This window comes from Bos mutus, chromosome 24, assembly GCF_027580195.1.
Source record: "Bos mutus isolate GX-2022 chromosome 24, NWIPB_WYAK_1.1, whole genome shotgun sequence".
NCBI classification, from domain to species: Eukaryota; Metazoa; Chordata; class Mammalia; order Artiodactyla; family Bovidae; genus Bos; species Bos mutus.
In genome coordinates this window covers 24,938,498-24,960,498 of record NC_091640.1, presented here as the reverse complement: position 1 = coordinate 24,960,498, position 22,001 = coordinate 24,938,498, and the positions used below count along the sequence as shown (strand labels likewise).

General features: G+C 43.2%; 1 protein-coding gene across 2 annotated transcripts in view; it reads right to left on the bottom strand.

The window, feature by feature from the left end:
* Positions 1-22,001, bottom strand: part of GAREM1 (GRB2 associated regulator of MAPK1 subtype 1) — a 233,616-nt gene that overhangs the window by 49,460 nt on the left and 162,155 nt on the right. For both annotated transcript variants that reach the window (XM_070361476.1, XM_005903353.2), the window contains exon 3: positions 23-153. In XM_070361476.1, the coding sequence (XP_070217577.1) occupies positions 23-153 (131 nt within the window). The remainder of the gene's footprint in view (positions 1-22; positions 154-22,001) is intronic.

Here is a 22,001-nt window from a genome sequence, read left to right as displayed (position 1 = left end):
TATTTGGTTCTTTCAGAGCTACCTTCACGTTGAATGTTATTTCCTCCATGACGTACACGCGTTCAGGAAATGCTTTGGCCACCTCCTCCACGCTGCTGAAATATTGCACTGGCTCCTTTATATCTCGGTCTTGTTCCAGCAACTTGAATTGCCCTAAAATACATGATAAACAGAAGAGCTGTGAGATGCTTACGCTGGACAGCTGTCACCGTGGCGACAGCATCCCCTCCCCTTACTCCCACTCTTCTCCGTCAGAGGCTTCCGAGCATTACATTAAAAAAAGAAAGCCACTGTGGCAGAAGGTTTTCTCTGAACTAGGATATATTTAAAAATTAGCTTAAAAATGAAAGCAAACGTGTAGTTTCTTTCTTTTTATTTTTTTGCTTACATTCAGGGTTTATTCCCAGAAGATCAATATCAAATTGGATGAATGCTTGCTTAGAGTGTAAACACGATGTGAAAACTCAGTGTGTTATAAATGGTTGCACATGTGGCTTGTTGATAGTGGTCCTGCTGTTATTTAGGTGTAATGATACCCCCACACATTATATTCTAAAACCAAGGTTGAGTGGCCTGGGGGAACTGGTTTTTTTAAATTAGTGTTTTTAAAATGTGCAGGTGGAATAAAATAATCTCAGGCTTAGTTGTGTCTTGGGCTTTCCTGGTGGCTCAGAGGTTAAAGTGTCTGCCTGCAATGTGGGAGACCCGGCTTCGATCCCTGGGTCGGGAAGATCCCCTGGAGAAGCCCCTTAGCTTTCACCGATACCCTTGGTTTCAAGAATACGTGGGTGATATTGGGGGCTCAGAAGCTCCTATAATTTGTGGTGTGGTTGCGGTACATGGCCTGAGCCCGAAGGGGCTGGTGTTGGGGGGAGACCCTTCCAGTGAGTAAGGCACTTGGCATCTGGAGCAGCAGGTGGCTTCCTTTTCACTACCATCTGTGAAATTCACAAGTGCAGACATACTATCACAGTAGCCACAGTTTGGGTGATTTTTGAAGAACTTTGAACACATTCCTAAAAATGTCAAGGATCTACTATGCTGCTTGTACATTTCCAGCATTTGTGACACTCACTGCTACATTCTAGAGGAGCTGCTGTCAACTTAGAATAAAAGACCATATACAATCAAGCCCATGACACCGTGTTTCTCAGTGGTCATTTTCTGAATGCTGTTTATAACACTTGAGAAACTGGAAAAGGAATTAAAAACTCTTATGAGGCAGAGTTATCTGCATGCATCCATAGGTCAACAGGTAGAAACAGGGGCACTTTCATACTGACCATTCATATTCTCAACATATTTTTTAACACAGCATCTATTAGGTGGAGGTATTATTTTAGATGCTGAGATAAATCAATTAAGAGACCATATAAAAATGTCCTCTTGAAGCTTTACATCGTAGTGGGAGACAGAGGATATATACAATAAATCAATGGAGTATATAATATGTTAGAAGGTGAGTAATGAGCTTATGTGCTCAGTTGTCTCTGACTCTGCAACCCCATAGACTGTAGCCCACCAGGCTCCTTTGTCCATGGGATTCTGCAGGCAAGAACACAGGAGTGGGTTGTCATTTCCTTCTCCAGGGGATCTTCCCGACCTAGGGATTGAAACCGTGTCTCCTGGATTGCAGGTGGATTCTTTACCAGCTGAGCCATCAGGCAAGCCCATCAGAAGGTGAGAAGTGCCATTAAAAATAGGGTGAGGGGGTTGGAGAGTACCCGCTGGCCAGAGCAGGCATGTGTCAGAAAGCGACTTTGATGGAGCTGTTCTTAGAATTCTCAACACAGCCAACAGTCTCCACAGAGACCGTCAGGCAGATGGGCTGGTGTGTGTTTGGTATGCTACCAGTGTGGCTGGACTGGGGTGAGTAAAAGCTAAGAAGGAAGAGAAAGAAAGTCAGGGAAATAACAGGTGGTTTTGACAGTCCACGGCTTTGCAGAACTGTGGCTCTTCATCTGAGTGGGATGGGGAGCCACCTGAAGGTGTGAGTGGAAAAGCAGTGAAATTATAGAAGAATCATTCCAGCTGCTTGTTCAGGACACACTCTGAAGGTGCCAGGTGTAGAGGCAGAGACATCAGTTAGGAGGCCCCGCCATCATGCAGGTATGAGATGGCAGGGGTTTGGAAGAGGTAAGAAAATGTCAGGAATCTGGCCTGAGTGGCTAAAGGAATGGAAATGCTATTGACTGAGATGGGCAGGTTTGGAGGGGTAGGATGAGGAAGTAAGGCCAGGAGTTAAGTTTGGACTCAGGCTTAGTTGTGTCTTGGGCTTCCCTGGTGGCTCAGAGGTTAAAGCGTCTGCCTGCAATGCGGGAGACCCGGGTTCGATCCCTGGGTCGGGAAGATCCCCTGGAGAAGGAAATGGCAATCCACTCCAGTATTCTTGCCTGGAGAATTCCATGGAGGGAGGAGCCTGGTAGGCTACAGTCCACAGGGTCACAAAGAGTTGGACATGACTGAGCTACTTCACTTTCTTTCTTTAGTCATGTCTGACTCTTTGCAGCCCCATGGACTGCAGCCCGCCAGGCTCCTCTGTCTGTGGGATTTCCCAGGCAAGAATATTGGAGTGGGTTGCCATTTCCTTCTCTAGGGGATCTTCCCGACGCAGGGATCAAATCCGTGTCTCCTGCATTGGCAGGCGGACTCTTTACCACTGAGCCACCAGGGAAGCCCTTATTAGACATAGAAATGGAGATACCCTGAAAGCTCTTTAGATGGACAACAAAAGCGTGGCAGTCAAGAGAAAGGTCTGGTTGGAGATGATAACGCTGGGTGCCATCAGCACATGGATGATATTTTCAGTCATGACATTTAATGACGACAACCATGGGCCTAAGTGCAGACTGAGAAGAGGTCCCAGGTTTGAGCTCTGGGAGACTGAGGAATGGTCAGGGGAATAAGGAAAATCCAGAAGCCGTATATCCTAGAAGCCAGGTGATTCTGGTGCTTTGGCCAACAATTCCACTGCTCATATCAAAACCCCCAATTAAATACAAGCTGCTAAATCCAAGAGTTCTCAGTCTCATTTCACAGTTTTGTATGCAACCCTTGACATCACTCCCCTTCTGCTCCTGGAGGCACTTGAATCAAAAACACAAAAATAAAATAGAGCTACGACCTCAGAGGGCTTCACGAAAGGAGTGTTTTCAGGGTATATGCAGGTTTGGGTTTTAACAAGATGCAAGTAACGTCAAAGAAGGGTTTAAGGAAGTAGGGATTTTGCTGGTGATGAACCTTGATAGAAGTGTTTTCAAGAGTTAAAGGGTAGGTGGTGATGACAAAATAGAGGATGCACCCAGACACGACAGCTCGAGTACCTTCTAGAAGGATGTAGAGCGATGAATAACACATTCGAAAATACAAAATGATCATACCTTTTTCATAAAAACAATCTTTAAAAATTCAGAAAGACCATGACAATCTTAATACTACTTACGTAAACAAATTCTGCCACTACAACCGACTAAACTTTTCCTTTCTCACTACTCTAGTCTGTGTACAAACTTTTAGTAACCACGGTTTATCTACAGTTTTATACTCTGTTCCTTTGTAATTTTTCTCCTTTTCCCCACATGATGACACAATGTTTGCACAGCATTTAATAATGGGCTTATCTGTTTTTCTGTTCTTCTACAGTTAGGTTGAGTTAGGCAGGTGCCTAATGTAAGTGGGCGCTCTGCCACGTACATGTTTTATGATACTGGCAAATCACTAAATCCGTCTGAGCCTTGCTTCCTCGCCTGTAAAGTGGGGACACTTCACAGGGCAGCTGTGGGGATTAACGGAGATGATGCAAAGTGTTCAGCGTAAGTAGCCATTTAGCGACTCTCGGCTCCCTTCTCTCTTCTCAAGACGCACAGGGATTCTGTCTTTTGGTTCATGTTTTGGGGATAAATCTTCTGGAGTGAGATTATTAAAGAGTAACACAATTTCTTGTTTACCATTCATGGCTAAATTTTTTTTTTCCCCCAAAAAAACCTAAACCAGTTTATATTTCTACCAACAGGCTATGTGCCTCCTAGTTGGAGCACAATCTTGTTCTGAGTATTTTTTCAATTAAACAATTCCATGCATATTACAAAGCATCTCTTCCTTTTATTAATCTGCATCTCTTTGAAGATCAGTGAAGTTAAACATCTCAATTTTTCTTGAGCAAACGACTATGCAGATTTATAATAAATATATTTGACACAGTCTACATTTCCTTTCACTTCTAGAGACATCTAAGGCCCTCTGGATGGTTATACTTGGAAGTCCCATTAGCACCAAATCCAACATGTCTAAATTCAGGGAAGCACAATGCCTTGCATGCAATAGGTACTTAATAAGTGTTTGCTAAATGAAAGAAAATTACTGTAGTCCTGGAACTGGCAGACAATAGAGCAATGCAGAAGTAATTGCAGGTTTTCCAAGTTGTAAATATAAGGTGAACTACATTACTGTATACAAGGTTTGCTTCTAAACCACAGATGAATGTTGTCACTCAACAAAGAAAGCAAGTAACGGTGTACTTAAAAATCATTCAAATCTGAATAATGTACAGAGCCTCAAAGGATATTTTTCAGGAATCAATCCTACCAAAGAACATCAGACAACCAACAGAAATTATCTTTCAGGATGAAGCAATCTTTCAGCATCGGGATGTGTTAAATAAGGGGACAAAACTAGTCATCAGTGAGTTAGAATTTCCATGAATACAATGTTTTCACATTGTCTTTTAAATCCTGTGTTTGTTTTACCCTTGTGGCACACCTCTGTTCACACTAGCCTCATTACAAGTGCTCAAGAGCATGGTTGCTGTGTCCATGGAAAGTCTAGAACACCCCCGTGTTTGCTTATAAAAGTGGCTGCAGACACTGTTCACATCCTTAAAAAAAGATCCTGCCGTGGGGAGTACCTTCTGACAAAACAGGATGTTCTCTCTCGTGACATAAGAGCTTCAGAATTCTTATATTTTCTTTTTCTCGTCCTGTTTGTCATGATCACTGATATTTTGGTTCAGATAAGAGAGCCTGGGTTTCTTGATACAAACCATCTCTAACCCCTTAGACAGATCACCCATCTCTATCACCATTTCTCTTCTCTTTCAATCTGGTGCTTGTTCTTCAGGCATTCTTTAGTTATTTTTTCTTGTGTCTGAGACCTTTTACTATCAGCAGGCTCAAATATGCTTTGGCATATGGACCAAATGAATAATTCTGTCTGGTATGGCTGTGGTGTCAAGGGCAAAGCTGCACACATTTCTCTTCTCTTTCAATCTGGTGCTTGTTCTTCAGGCATTCTTTAGTTAATTTTTTTCGTGTCTAGGATCTTTTAGGTATGACATAAATCAAATCCCTTACGATCATACAGTGGAAGTAACCAATAGATTCAAGGGATTAGATCTGATAGAGTGCCTGAAGAACTACGGATGGAGGTTTGTGACATTGTACAGGAGGCAGTGATCAAGACCATCACCAAGAAAAAGAAATGCGAAAAGGCAAAATGGTTGTCAAATAGCTGTGAAAAGAAGACATGAGAAAGGCAAAGGAGAAATGGAAAGATATACCCATTTGAATGCAGAGTTTCAAAGAATAGCAAGAAGAGATAAGAAAGCCTTCCTCAGTGATCAATGCAAAGAAATAGAGGAAAATGATAGAATGGCAAAGACCAGAGATCTCTTTAAGAAAATTAAAATACCAAGGGAACATTTCATGCAAAGATGGGCACAATAAAGGACAAAAATGGTATGGACCTAACAGAAGCAGAAGATATTAAGAAGAGGTGGCAAGAATACACAGAAGAACTGTACAAAAATGATCTTCACAACCCAGATCATCACGATGGTGTGATCACTCACTTAGAGCCAGACATCCTGGAATGTGAAGTCAAGTGGGCCTTAGGAAACATCACTATGAATAAAGCTAGTGGAGGTGATGGAATTCCAGCTGAGCTATTTCAAGTCCAAGATGATGCTGTGAAAGTGCTGCACTCAATATGCCACCACATTTGGAAAACTCAGCAGTGGCCACAGGACTGGAAAAGGTCGGTTTTCATTCCAATCCCAAAGAAAGGCAATGCCGAATAATGCCCAAACTACCACACAATCACACTCATCTCACATGCTAGCAAAGTAATGCTCAAAATTTTCTAAGCCAGGCTTCAACAGTATGTGAACCATGAACTTTCAGATGTTCAAACTGGATTTAGAAAAGGCAGAGGAACCAGAGATCAAATTGCCAACATTCTGGATCATCAGAAAAGCAAGAGAGTTCCAGAAAAACATCTATTTCTGCTTTATTGACTATGCCAAAGCCTTTGACTGTGTGGATCACAATAGACTGTGGAAAATTTTGAAAGAGATGGGAATACCAGACCATCTGACCTGCCTCCTGAGATCTGTATGCAGGTCAAGAAGCAACAGTTAGAACTGGACATGGAACAACAGACTGGTTCCAAATCGGGAAAGGAGTACATCAATGCTGTATATTGTCACTCTGCTTATTTAACTTACATGCAGAGTACATCATGAGAAATGCTGGACTGGAAGAAGCACAAGCTGGAATCAAGATTGCCAGGAGAAATATCAATAACCTCAGATATGCAGATGACACCACCCTTATGGTAGAAAATGAAGAACAAAAGATCCTCTTGATGAAAATGAAAGAGGAGAGTGAAAAGTTGGCTTAAAACTCAACATTCAGAAAACTAAAGTCATGGCAGCCGGTCCCATCACTTCATGGCAAATAGATGGGGAAACAATGGAAACAGTGACAGACTTTATTTTTGGGGGGCTCCAAACTCACTGCAGATGGTGACTGCAGCCATGAAATTAAAAGACATTTGCTTCTTGGAAGAAAAGTTATGACCAACCTCAGTTCAGTTTAGTCACTCAGTCGTGTCCAACTCTTTGTGACCCCATGAACTGCAGCACGCCAGGCCTCCCTAGACAGCATATTAAAAAGCAGAGACATTACTTGGCCAACAAAGGTCTGTCTAGTCAAAGCTATGGTTTTTTCAGTAGTCATGTATGGATATGAGAGCTGGACTATAAAGAAAGCTGAGTGCCGAAGAATTGATGCTTTTGAACTGTGGTGTTGGAGAAGACTCTTGAGAGTCCCCTGAACTGCAAGGAGATAAAAGCAGTCCATCCTAAGGAGGGACTGATGTTGAAGCTGAAACTCCAATACTCTGGCCACCTGATGTGGAGAGCTGACTCATTGGAAAAGACCCTGATGGTGGGAGGGTGGGGGCAGGAGGAGAAGGGGACGACAGAGGATGAAATGGCTGGATGGCATCACTGACTCGATGCACATGAGTTTGAGTAAATTCGGGAGTTGGTGATAGACAGGGAAGCCTGGCATGCTGCAGTCCATGGGGTCACGAAGAGTCGGACTGGACTGAGATCTTTTACTATCAGCAGGCTCAAATAAGTTTTGGTATATGGATCAAATGAATAATTCTGTCTGGCATGGCTGTGGGGTCAACAGTAGAGCTGCATACCTTCTAACCTTCTAGCCTCACCTGTGTTTGTCGTCTCAGTTAGATGGCCAGGAAGACCTCAACTGCACGGGAGCACTGACAAGAAACTATGCTGAGAGTGATGAACGCACACAGATGAAAGAGTAAGAACAAAGTGGCAGCTAAATGTGACCAAATGTTTTCACGTCTGAACATACTGCACATCAGAAAAATCAGTTCCTTTCATTCATTCCTGTTAACTGTTTACTGAATATCTAATACCATCCGTTAACTTGTCTCTTTTCCATATAGTTTATTTATATTGTCCTGCAAGATTTTAGTTTATATGTTTCTGTGTGTACATATATTTTTATTTTAAACATTTCCCTGTCATATGTTTAATGGTCTAAAACCAAATAATTATTTTATACTTCTTACACCCCACAAATACCTTTAAGATCTAAATATATCAAATGTTTTGATGTAATGTTTTAAATACCAGGTCACGGTATATATGCAGCTTCCTATTGCAGGGGCTGGCAAACTCGTTCTGTAAATAATTTAGTTTTTGTGGGCTAAATGGCCTCTGCTTCACCTATTTCAACTCTGGCAAAGTATCTCAAAAGCAGCCTCAGACGATTTGTAAACGAATTACAGCAGCTGTGTTCTAATCAAACTTTACAAAAACAGGCAGTAGGTCAGATCTGGCCCTGAGGCCACACGGTTTGCTGACCTCTGTCCTGCTGGGAGAACAGCAAAGACCCAGAAAGTGTGGCCAGAAAACAAGACATTTAGAAATGACCAGCCTTTACATTCTAATACTCCTAAGAAGTTACACTGAGGTCTCTAGTAAGGTAGAGATGTTATGTGTTCTCTGACTCTTTGCGACCCCATAGACTATAGCCTGCCAGGCTCCTGTCCATGGGATTTTCCAGGCAAGAATTCTAGAGTGGGTTGCCATTTCCTCCTCCAGGGGATCTTCCTGACCCAGGGGTGGAACCCAGGATCTCTTGCAGCTCCTGCATCGCAGGAGGATTTTTTACCACTTGAGCCAGACCCATGCGCAACTTAAGAACAGAAGTTTTCCCTTTAAATATGAGTCCAGAACCCAGAATTGTAAGATGCAGATTGTAATCTGCAGCTGTAGCTTATATTAGGGAATAACGCAAATGAAATGTGAACATGCCCACATCCTCTCACTGGATTTTAAGAGACCAAATTTCTAAGCACTTTACTGACTTAGCTTCTATTCTCCTATAAAAGAATCTGACACTCTCAGATGAGTCAACTTGAAGTGCTCTGAGAAAGATGCTGAGCTGCTCTCTCTCCTGCCACTGCTGCAGCCTGGAAGGCAGAACTTGTCAGAGTCAAATCTTGGAGCCAATCTAAAGAGTTAAGAACCAGTGCCCTGCCAAAATGTGAAATCAATTTATGTAACACATATTCCCACAACCCCTACACGGAGGAACTAATTTTTTAACAGACCATTTCATGAATAACAGAGTCTCTGTGCCACCAAATAAAAACATTTGGAGATCGCCAAAACATCTGTTCTGAGATGTTACTGTCAAAACCCTGTTCCCGGAGAGGCAGGAAACTGCATTGTCTTTCAGCAGTTTTTTAAATTTCATTAAAAAAAAAAAAAAAGTCTCCACTGAGAGCGCTCTTCTGTCTGTAGGACCTCAAAACTCCCAGGAATGAATTCAACAGCACGCTCGTAGGTTACAATTTACAGAAACTGGAGGTAATAATGTAGAAAGCAAAGGCTGGTAGAATTATTGATATGCTTTCATGAGTTGCTTCTAAAACTACATTAATTAATATGCTGACGATAACTGTCATTCAGAAAATATCTGTATTTTGGTGTATGTCCCTCAAGATAATCACAGCGATTTACTTCAACAGAGATGATGCATTAAACACACAGCTAAAGGACTTCTCCGGTGGTCCAGGGGCTACGATTCCAAGTTCTCAATGCAGGTGGTCAGGGTCCGATCCCTGATTGGGGAACTAGATCCCACAAGCCACAGCTAAAAAGATCCTGTGTGCTACAACTAAGTTAAGACCTGATACAGCTTTAAAAAAAAAAAAAAGCGCAGCCAAGAGGCCCGAAGTCCTACCTGAGGCGTCTACATTTCGAGCTCCTATATGATGCTGAACAGTCTATAGGACTTTGTTACTTAGAAGGAAAAGGTCACTTGTCAGAGATGAAAAATGGAAACAAATTTTGCTAAATTAACAAGAGAGAGCAACAACACTGAGATGGGTAGAGAGAACAAGGAGAGTAAGAGGTGGTCAAATTCAGTTCTGTCCTGTTTGCTACTGGCTGGGAAGCTGGGGTCAATGAGAAGTGAGTTCTGTGCCCCTGAAGATGGGGCTCCCATCACAGCTGGTGACGAGCACTGCCTGCAGGCAATCTCCTGTCACCACTCTGGTTTACTGCTCACCTGCCCTTTAGCACAGTGGCCGACTTCATATGTGTAAAGAAAAGCAAACCAAGCGAGAGCCAGGGCCGTTATTATCCATCTGTGGGGCCATAACTCAAGTCAATGGCGACAGCCACCCAGTTTCCCCCCCGCCATCTGCCCCCTCCGGGCTTGGAGCAGGAAAAGGTCACAGAAATCAGCACAAATGATAAAATGGAAAAGAAAGCAACAAAAATGGCACTAGAACACCAAAGCAACAGTGAGCTAAGAATGGCTCAGACGAACAAAAGTGGTTAAGAGTCCCAGAGACTTCCCTGGTGGTCCAGTGGTTAAGGCTCTGAGCTCCCAATGCAGGAGGCGCAGGGTAGATTCCTGCTCAGGGGACTAAGAACCCACATGCTGAATGGCATGGCCAAAAAAAAAAAGTTCCAGAATGTTGAAAACTCAATTACCAGGGATGAGTGATTTCCCATGGTACCTGGTATTATACCACATGTGGCATCAAGCAGGGCTTATGATTGAAAAAAGGAAGGAATTCTTCTTTTCTTCTCTTACCTCTTTCAGAGACAGCTCACCAAGTTAGTTGTGTGAGTGAAATACACTCTAAATGGTTCAAATAACTGGATCTTAAAACCACTGGGTCATTTCCAGATGTGAAGAAATGAGGATTCTCAAGTGACAGAAGCAACAAACCAGCTGACATTTTTCAATAAATAAATAAACACACAGTCAAAACTATCCTTTTCCCAGTAGTCATGTACGGATGTGAGAGCTGGACCATAAAGACGGCTGAGCGCCAAAGAATTGATGCTTTTGAACTGTGGTGTTGGAGAAGACTCTTGAGAGTCCCTTGGACTGCAAGGAGATCCAACCAGTCCATTCTGAAGGAGATCAGCCCTGGGATTTCTTTGGAAGGACTGATGTTGAAGCTGAAACTCCAGTACTTTGGCCACCTCATGTGAAGAGCTGACTCATTTGAAAAGACCCTGATGCTGGGAAAGATTGAGGGCAGGAGGAGAAGGGGATGACAAAAAATGAGATGGCTGGATGGCATCACCGACTCAATGGACATGAGTTTGAACAAACTCTGGGAGATGGTGAAGGACAGGCATGCTGCAGTTCATGGGGTCGCAAAGAGTCAGAGACAACTTAGCAACTGAATAACAACAAATAAACATGGGCAGGAGTCTACACTTACACTCAAGATTTAACTTAAGAGTGCTTTTGTATTTTTAACTCCATGGATGAAAACAGGCTGGATTTTCTATAGGACTGAAATGGAAAAGGACTGCCAGGTAAAAAGAGATGCATCTTATTAGTTATTCTAAACTGCAGCAACCAAGAGATTGCCTTCTAAAAAGCGTCTGTAAATGCTTTCTTCTTCTACTGTTCACTTCTACCAACAACATATGAAAACTCATTTACCTAAACCTTTCACCAGTACTGTTGGTGAACCACCTAGAGTCCCTTTTCCTGAGGAATGTGAAGAGTTTTTATGATTTACTTAATATATATAATTGCCAAAAAGTTAAAATTGTATGTAAGGGTTTAGGGTAAAATGTCTCCTTCCCAATCTGATCCTCAGATCTCTTCATATCCTGTACATTCGTCCAGAGATGGTATCTGAGAGAGTCCACTCTTACCCAAAGACCACTCTTACCCAAATGGCAGGATTCCATATAGTTCTTCTATCATTCCATAAAAATCTGTCTTGTTCTTTTTAAGAGGTACACAATATTCTACTTTGTGCAAATATCATAACTAATTAAACAAGTGCCCTGTTGATGGGCATTCAAACTTATTCCAACTTTGTAGCAAAAGCTTTGTGTGCTGAATGCAAGTACATTGGCGGGAAAATGCCTGCATGTGGAAACTGCTGGGCCAGAGGGTAAGTGTGTTTTTATTTTTGATAGACATTGCCAAACTAACCTTCACAGAGCATGTGCCCACTTATACTCCCACCGATGGTTTTCTCATTTCCTATTATCAGTGCCAATGTGATAGGTGCAAAATAGTACCTTGAGATTAGAATTGCACTTTCCTCATTATAAAGGTAGATATAATTATTTGGTAATAAGGTAATTCATATTTCATATTCTGTTCAGCTTCTTACTACCAAGTTTTGAAACTTCTAATATGATTAAGCATAACTAAAAAAATAAAAACCCAAGGACTTCCCTGGTGGCTCAGTGGTTAACACTCTGCCTGCCAACGCAGGGGATGTGGGTTTAATTCCTGGTCCGGGACAGCTAAGTCCATGCGCCACAACTACTGAAGCCCAAGTGCCTAGAGTCCGTGCTCTAAAACAGGAGAAATTATCGCAATAAGAAACCCACACACCACAAACAGAGTAGCCCTGCTCGCCACAACCAGAGAAAGCCCTCTCGCAGCAACGAAGACCCAATGCAGCCATAAATAAATAAATCGTAAAAAGATAAAAAGGAAAACACAAATGTGAAATATAATTTGTATTTTATACTATACTATATACATAATGTATATACATAATACAATACTACAATACATAATGTAGTATTTCACACAAATTACATATCTTATTCTACACTTTGATTCCTAATATTACTTCTAGTTAGTTCTTAAATTATAATTTTTTTTCGGGGTTGGGGGGGGTTGGAAGTGGAATTGGGATAAAAAGAAAAGTAAAGAACAAATCTCAGAACAAAAGTTCCAAACTTGTAACCAACAGACAATAGGAATTAAAGTCAACAAACAGAAAGAAATCATCAACCAAAAAAATTATGAATTTCATCATCAACCATCTGTGGGTAGTTCTATTTGTTTCTCAATCTCCATGAAACAAGTGGTCAGACCATTGCTTTCAATTCTGAAACTCCATCCTTGAACTTAACTGGATTCAAAACTCTGATTCATTCTGGGACACATGTTCTAGCCAGCCAAGCTATTTCACACTATGCAAATTATTTTTCTATTTGTTGAAAATGGGAAAAATTATACTTTTCATTGCATCTAGTTGTTCATTTGCTTCTTCAGAATGCTCATAAGTTTTCCAGGGCTCAATTTATCATAAACACGACATGCTTCCTAACATGTACTGGTGAGAATCACCAGTTAGTCTTCACCTCGCTGCTTCTACATTCAGTCTCGCCTGTGTCTTGCCCTTTCTTTCCTTGAAATCTGTTTGTCCTCAGCATGCACTGAGACTACTCTGGTTTTGATCCTTATTGGTTCATAATGGTATTAACTGCTTCAGATTTTAAGGCTGTCTCCATCTCTGCCTTTTCACTTTACTCATCTTGATACACAACCTTAATGGATTCCATTTCACTCAAGAACCTAAGTGTTCAATACACATTTGTAGAATAAATGAATAAATATACAAACCTGTAATAGCTCTTTAATTTCTAACCACCCAGCCCAGGCTGCTCTGTCTTAGCTTTCACGTCCCTCCCTGACCTGGCTCCATTCAGCTTCTGAAAATATTTCCTCCACCACCTGGGCAACCAATATTGCTCCTCTCCCCTTGGCTTGTGCCCTTGCTCTCCTCTCAGTCTCTGCAGAACTCTGGGTCCTTTTAGTGTCCTTGTAAGTTCTGTGCATGACTGCCTACCTTCTCCCAGTCTCTCGGCTCTCCTGGGGGAACTTCACCCATCACCTTGGCTTCAGGGACCATGTGTAAGCTGACAGTACACCAACCTTCCCACCAGTCAGATCTCTCCTGAATTCCACACTGATCTACCCAATACCTGGTCCCTATCTCCCAGTAGTTCTCCCACAAAGATCTCTCTCAAAATTGATACATGCAACTCATCTTTTTATTTTTTGAATCAAGCAGCCACCCAAGTCAGAACCCTGGGTGGTCATCCTTGACGCCTCCATTTCCTGAACTCTCACATTCAACTGGTGTGAATTCAACTCCATCCCCTTTCCTGCAGGCATCCCTTCCTCTCCATCCCCGCAACCGCTGCATATTCCAACCACATCATCTGGCTTTGGCCAGTTTTACCCGTTGATTGCTTTGCCCCTTGACTTCCATTCCAGGAAACTATTCTTTCCACAACTGCTTAAAATTAAAATCGAATCATATTTTAAATGAGGATAATTTGCAGAGGAATTATTTACGGTAGGACCACTAATGATGGTGTGGTGGGCTGCAGCGGAAGCACAGTGATAAGCTAGGGATAGCATCAGAGAAGAGTCACCACCATAGACCTGTGGGGCCGAGGGAGGGACTAGTTACCAGGCAGGAGAAGGTTATGTCAGTAGGTCGCCCTGAGAAGGGGAGATGCAGCTGCTCCCAGGCCATCCTTCAAGGGAGGCATGAGCTGGAGAACATAAAGACCTTGCCCAGCCTCCTCCCTCGACCGCACCCCCAACCAATCTCCTGCTGGGGCTGTCTATCCAATGGCTGAACTTAGCTGGAAATCAAAGGGCAGGAGAGTCTACAGATTTAGCCCTACCGGCCAGCCTCTGGGGTGCAGCAAGGTGGAGGCAGAGAAGCATGGATTGCCAGGGTGGGGGGTAGGGAGTGCCCTTTTACCCTCTGATGTAAAGACTCTGGTGACCCTCCGCCTCCTGTACAATTTAACTTTACAGAGAATATACAGGCCGTCTAAGATCTGACCTTCACTTTCCTCTCATCATGCTAAAAAGCCATGTAGATCCATGCACAGTGAAGGACACCTCTTCTTTAACTGAACTCCAGGTCAGGAACGCCTTTCCTCTGTTTCCAGGTTTGGCCATGCTACTCATCCAGAGACTGAGGGCAGGAGGAGAAGGGGGTGCCAGGGGATGAGATGGTTGGACAGCATCACCAGCTCAATGGACATGAGTTTGAGCAAGCTCTGGGGGACAGTGAAGGACAGGGAAGCCTGGCGTGCTGCAATCCATGGGGTCACAAAGAGTCAGACACGACTGAGTGACTGAACAATAAGAACAACAACTCATCCAAAACCAATTCACTCATCACCTCCTCTATAAAACATCTCAGGTAGATAACTGACCACACTCTTGTGCTCTCATTATCTATTTATAGATTTTTATCCAAGCACCTATTATATTCAAGCATCTATTTATAGATTTTTATCAAATACACCCAAACATGTATACTTTATCATTCTTATTTTTTTGCATGTCTTTGTAAATGAAACAGTAAAAACTTTCTAAAGAAAGCATAGGATGTGTCAATTACCTTGTTATTCTTGGGGTCCAATATTGCACAATTCACACAGATCAGTCGCTCAGTCGTGTCCGACTCTTTGCGACCCCACGAATCGCAGCACGCCAGGCCTCCCTCTCCATCACCAACTCCCGGACTTCACTCAAACTCATGTCCATCGAGTCAGTGATGCCATCCAGCCATCTCATCCTCTGTCGTCCCCTTCTCTTCCTGCCCCCAATCCCTCCCAGCATCAGAGTCTTTTCCAATGAGTCAACTCTTCGCATGAGGTGGCCAAAGTACTGGAGTTTCAGCTTTAGCATCATTCCTTCCAAAGAAATCCCAGGGCTGATCTCCTTCAGAATGGACTGGTTGGATCTCCTTGCAATTCACACAGTAGGTACTTAATAACAGTTGAGTGAGGGAATGAATTTAAAAAGTCCAATGTCATCCATGAAGCTCTCCTTCACAACCTCAGCTCATGCTGATCTTTGTTCATAGTTATCATCAGAGGTTAATGTTCAACTATTCTCTACTTATTTCACTTATTTTTGTATTGCTCTCTTAATTAGACCACAAGCACTCTGATAGCAGGGTTCATGTTGTCTTCTTTGACAGCTCAGTTTGAGTCCATACTAGAAATTTAATAAATTCTTGTTTTGAAGAGTGGATGTTCAGAACAGGGAAACACACACACACACACACACACACACACACACACAGGCTTCCCAGGTGGCACTAGTGGTAAAGAATCCACCTGCTAATGTAGGAGACACAGGAGGTGTGGGTTCGATTTCCTGAGGGAGTGGCAGTCCAGGATTCTTGCCTGGAGAATGTCATGTCAAAGAGTTGGACACAACTGAAGTGACTTAACATGCATATACACACACACACACACACTTCAGACTCTCAAAATCAAGGATTTACATAGCCAGAGAAGTTGCAAATTGCTAAAATTAATAAAAAGGTGGAGATGGCAACCTCATAGCTTGAGCACCTGACAATTTCCAGAGGTAAGAGATCTGGATTTTTTAAAAAATATAAACACATCTAATTATTAATTTAATGGCTCACTCAAATAAAAAAATCTCCTCTAACCCCGAGACTACTCTGGTTTCTAAGAGAGAGGAGGGAGTGGCTGTGGTTTGAACAACGGCTAACACAATACTGATGGACGTGATGCTGTACTGAGTGGGCAGGTATCAGTCAGGAAATACTTGGGAAAATTAGGTGGGAAGTCTAGGCTCTTGAGGTTCTTCCTTCTCCCTCAAACTGAAAGGATGACTCTAAGTGGGAGGTCTCTGTTTGCAGCTTTTAGCCTAAGCGTTATGGGCAAGCTCAGTTAAGACCTATACCACTGACAGCCCTCAGCCTGGACATACCAGGAGCTCCCACTACTTCTGGCCTCAGCCCCACATATTTCCATCTAAAGATGGTAATGAATGATGATAAGACCTGCCTGACTCCAAAGGCCTGAACTTGTTAAACGCCAGCACTGACAAAGCATGAGGAGAGAGAAGCACGTTCCAATGCTCAACGCACAGCTTCTTAAGAAAGAGACCTCACAGAACGTGGAAACACAAAATAGGAAAGAAAAAGGAGTCTGAACCTCTGGACAGGAGCCCTGTCGGGTGACTCCACAGTCAACCTACATTCACTCGAAAGGTGTTCATGCACACATATCACCTCACTCAAAAGTCCACAGAGGTGGGCGGGGATTATCGGAGAATTACCTTTGGTCACAGCAAGTCAATAGCAAGTCCAGGATCATCACTCACACATTCTCACCCAAGCCCACCTTGATTATGCTGCTGCCCCAAACCACCGATACCACCCTCCCTCAGGATGAGGTCAACAGGGAGAGGAAGTGACTGTGCCTTGTAAGTTACTGGAAAAAATTCCCCTGAGTTAGTAGGAAGAAGGGAGAAGGCCCTGGCACCCCACTCCAGTACTCTTGCCTGGAAACTCCCATGGACGGAGGAGCCTGGTAGGCTGCAGTCCATGGGGTCGCTAAGAGTTGGATACGACTGAGCGACTTCACTTTCACTTTTCACTTATATGCACTGAGAAGGAAATGGCAACCCACTCCAGTGTTCTTGCCTGGAGAATCCCAGGGACGGTGGAGCCTGGTGGGCTGTCGTCTATGGGGTCGCACAGAGTCGGACATGACTGAAGCGACTTAGCAGCAGCAGCAGCAGCAGCAGTAGTAGGAAGAAGGGTCATTTACTATTCACATAGGCAATGAATCCTGCTGTGCTAGTGTGGAGGGCTACTCAGTTGGTTTCCTTTAATCCCCATATGACCCTGGCAATTGGTTACAAGATAAAACCTGTCTTCATATCAGGGTAACTTAGGGTGACTGGAGCGTGGAGAGTACATGGTGTTACCGATAATTCACCCATTCGGTTGGAACAGAACCTAGCTACTCTTTTTAATCTCTGGCACTCGTATATGAATTATACTTCCATAAAGCTGTTGCAGAAAAATTAAAAAAAAAATCAATGACCTGTATGTTTATAATCGGTGAGTTTTATGAAATATATATACATATATATATATATGACACTTCAATAAAGCCATTAAAAAAAATCTCTTACACTGGAAATAGTTTCTGGGATGAAGCAGCTGCTGCTATTAGGGATCAAAAGCCCACATTAACAAAACAAAAACAAAAAAACACACAAGGTTCTGGTAAGTAAAAAAACAGTTTGATTTGAGGTAGGATCTTTTTGGAGAAAGAGAAAACAATCTATTTATCTAGATGAAAAACTTATGAACAGCAAAAGTAAAACTTCGAGCTTTATTTGCAGAACTGAAAATCACACAGTACCAAAAACTGAATGAGAAAACAAAGGTTAAGAGAAAATGGGAAGCAGGGAAGAGAAAATTAGGTGTAAAGGAGATATGGAAACAAGTCTGAAAAAGAAAATGAGATATAGAAATTGACGCAAGAAAAAAAAATTACCCACAGATAAACACAATTTCAAGCAGACAAAGGAAAAGGAAGACCCCACTGATACAGATGGACAAAATATGGAAGTACACGACATCCAGGCAGACTTTAAAGCTACGTTGTCATTTTACAACTCCAGGCAAAAATGAAGGCACTCTGCGTGGACTCAGAGCTGAGGTCTAGGAATTTTCAGTACTCTGGTTCATACGATATGTGCTTCTCTTCCACGCCTTATGGAAGTATTTAAAAAGGAAAAAGAGAGCCAAACTGCATGTCGAAAGTGTGGGGAGGGTGAGGAGCACACTCAAGGATTTTAACATTCCACCATTCTTCCTCTATTGAAACATGACCCCTTTCTTGGATTCTCATTTGCTCCCTTTTCCACAGCCGGACAGTCAACTCCCACACACCAGTGGGACCACAGAAGAGAGACAATAACACGAGCAGCTGCTCAAGCTGTGGTTTTCATTAGGGAAAAAAGTGCCTTGATTATAAGGGATTTAGTTTTGAACCTTCAGGCCAAAGCTGAAGTGATTAAAACTCCATGCAGAGAAACACGAATAGTTTCTTAAAAGTCTGATGTAGAGCATACTCAGCATAATCAGAGGCGGCTGGGAGAACCATGCACATTTTTTTAACACCCACCTTGGCTTAGGGCATGGACTTAAGATGGAAAAGCTAGCAAATGAATGAAATGAAAACATAGTCCAGAGGTCCTAAGTTGCACTTCTAAAGGTCAGGGGTACATTTTCATTAAATCCTTTAGCTACAAAATGTGACAATCAAGCCATAAAAAGATGTAGAGGAAACTTGAATGCCTATTACTAAGTGAAAGAAGCCAATCTGAAAAGGCTCTAGGCCTTTCTATGATTCCAACTATAAGGCACTCTGGAAAAGGCAAAACTATGGAGACAGTAAAAAGACCAGAAATGGCAACCCACTCCAGTATTCTTGCCTAGAGAATCCCATGGACAGAGGAGCCTGGTGGGCTACAGTCCACGGGGTCGCAAAGAGTTGGACACGACTGAGTGACCTCACTTTCAGGGATTAGTGGAGAGGGAGAGATGAATGTACAGAGCACAGGTGATTTTTAGGGCAGTGAAAATACTGTGTATGATTCCATAATGGTGGATACATGCCATTATACTTTTGTCCAAACACACAGACTGGGCAACACCAAGAGTGAACTGTTACGTAAACCATGGACTTTGGTGATAATGATGTGTCAATGTAGGTTCATAAATTTTAACACAGGTACCACTGTGCTGGGGGCTGTTGATGATGGGTGAGGCTATGTATATGTGGGGACAGGATGCAGATGTACCCTTCCCTTTAATTTTGGAACGGAAACTGAAATAGAGTACAAAAGTGAAAGTGTTAGTCACTCAGTCATGTTTGACTTTCTGCAACCTCATGGACTGAAGCCTGCCAGGGGCTCCAAGGATTCTCCAGGCAAGAACACTGGAGTGGGCAGCAATTTCCTTCCCTAGGGGATCTTCCCAAACCAGGGATCGGACCCTACACTGCAGGCAGATTCTCTACCATCTGAGCCACCAGGGAAACCCCAAATAAAGTAAATGTGTGTGTAAATATAAACACATCACATATATATACATACATACATACACACACACACACACACACACACACACATACATATGCACATGCCAGCAAGGCAACCCCTGAAAGGCTTTGCGGGTGACATAAGAGCAGAGCTCTAAGGTGCAACGACACTGTGGGCGCCAGGCATGCTCTGTTCTCACGGCTCAGCATGTACTCATGAGTTATCATTTTGCCTCCACATCTTCACACGGCAATTAAGTGTATGAACTTCTGGAGCTGGCTCTCCCTCCCACTGTGCAGCCCTGATTAGGTCATAGCCTTCCACTCTTCCCATTTGTCTCCTAACTCCAGAATACAAGGGCAACAACACCCACATCAGCTATTGGGATTATTAAACATACCTAAAGGGTTACACTTGGTGAGCAGCACCCGGTGAGGGCTCAACGACCATCAGAGAGCAGTCAAATGTGACCAAGAGGAACTTGTCCTGAACGAAAAGGAGTGCAATCATGAGACTCTTCAGAATGCGGGACGGGCTAGGAGGAAAGTGTTGGCTCCTTCTTATATCAGTCTGGGCAAAACTCCAGAAGAGCAGGAGCCATTGCCAAGCATTCTCAATTTAAGGAAGTGGCACAGTTGGAAGCCAGGTAGCTGGGAGGAAGACAGGAGAGAGCAATGCAGAAGATAGGGGTGCAGGGTGGAGCACTGCCGCTTGATGAGAGGACTGGTTCTGGGAAAGAGAGAGAACGGGAGATGGCCAAGGTCACCTTTTCTACGACAAGCTGCTCCTGCACCCTCTGCTCAGTGAAGAGCAATTCCGAGTAAGATGTTTCACGTTGGGACTTCCCTGGCAGTCTAGTAGTTACGAATCTGCTTTCCAATGCAGGGGACTCGAGTTCCATCCCTGGTTGGGGAACCTCAGATCCCATATGCTGTGGGGCAACTAAGGCAGTGAGCCACAACAAGAGAAGACTGTGTGCCACAACAAAGACTCAGTGCAGCCGAAAGAAAAAGATACAGGACTTCTCTGCCGGCGCAGTGGCTAAGAATCCGCTTGCTAATGTATCGGGCACAGGCTCCATCCCTGATCTGGGAAGATTCCACATGCTACGGAGCAACTAAGCCTGCGCACCACAACTACTGAGCCTGTGAGTAACAACTACTGAAGCCACGCGCCTAGACCCTGTGCTCTGCAACGAGAGAAGCCACCCCAGTGAGAAGCCCGTGCAGCTCAACGAGAGAGTAGCCCCCGCTTGCAGCAATGAAGCTCGCTGCAGAAAGTTCGGGCAAAGCAACGAAGACCTAGCACAACCAAAATAATAAAAACTTAAAAAAAATACGATTATTCTAATATATTTGTGACCACAGTGTTGTGGATGAGAGTCCTACGTTACTAGAAATCAGCCAAGACTACAGTCAAAGATGAAAACTCTAGTCAAAGGAAAAGGCCCTTACATGACAAAGAGCCCCTCATGCTTGTTAAACCTTTTTCTTTTAATTAAAAAATGGAGACACAATAGCCATGCGATGGCTCTGAGACCTGGGTCTCCATTTCTGTTCAAGTGTTTCATGAACGTGTGTCATTTCACGCTCAGTTGTGTCCAGCTCTTTGAGACCCCATGGACTGTAGCCCACCGGGCTCCTCTGTCCATGGATTCTTCAGGCAAGGATACTGGAGTGGGTAGCCATTCCCTTCTCCAAGGGATCTTCCCAACCCAGGGATTGAACTCAGGTCTCTTATGTCTATCTGCATTGGCAGGCGGGTTCTTTACCACCATCACCACCTGGGAAGCCTGTTTCTTGAATGACATGCTTTCAACAGTGGACCCCGCTGTCCCACACTCCTGAACCAGCACGTTTTCCCCTCCAGCCCCGCCCACCAAAAAAACACCCCTCTCTCCTTTTGTTTGCTTTGGTCTCTGCCCTGTTCTTGCTCCCTCTTGCATTGCTTCATTTTCATCCAAACGCCTCCACTTTTCTTTGCCACACATCAAGCTTCTTGGGCATTCTTTAGTGCACTTCAGATCTGTGCTTGTTCCATGTTAAACAGGCTGTGGTGTGAGTGCAGGGCTGTGCAAAGTAAAATACTCCGTCCAACGAGGGCAGTTATGTAAACAGGGCTGTTCCTGGCAGGAATGTCTGATGGGATAAACAAGGCTGGAAAGAAAGACTCTCACAGAGGAGAGTGACTTTGTCAGGACACAGAAACACGTTCCAAATAAAAATACTCTTGCTTCTAATGTAAAAATCAGGCTTTGAATAAACCCAAATCACTGGGGGAGATTTAAAAAGAACAATTAGGGCTGAGTCAGAGACTGTGATTTCTGAAACTATACTAAAGGTCTTTGACTTTTTCCTTTTCTGGTTTTAGAGTTTTATTTCCTTAAAAGTAAAAACCACCAGTACAACACTGTAAAGCAATTATCCTCCAATTAAAAAAAAATTAAGTAAAATTAAATTACTTTTAAAAAAACAA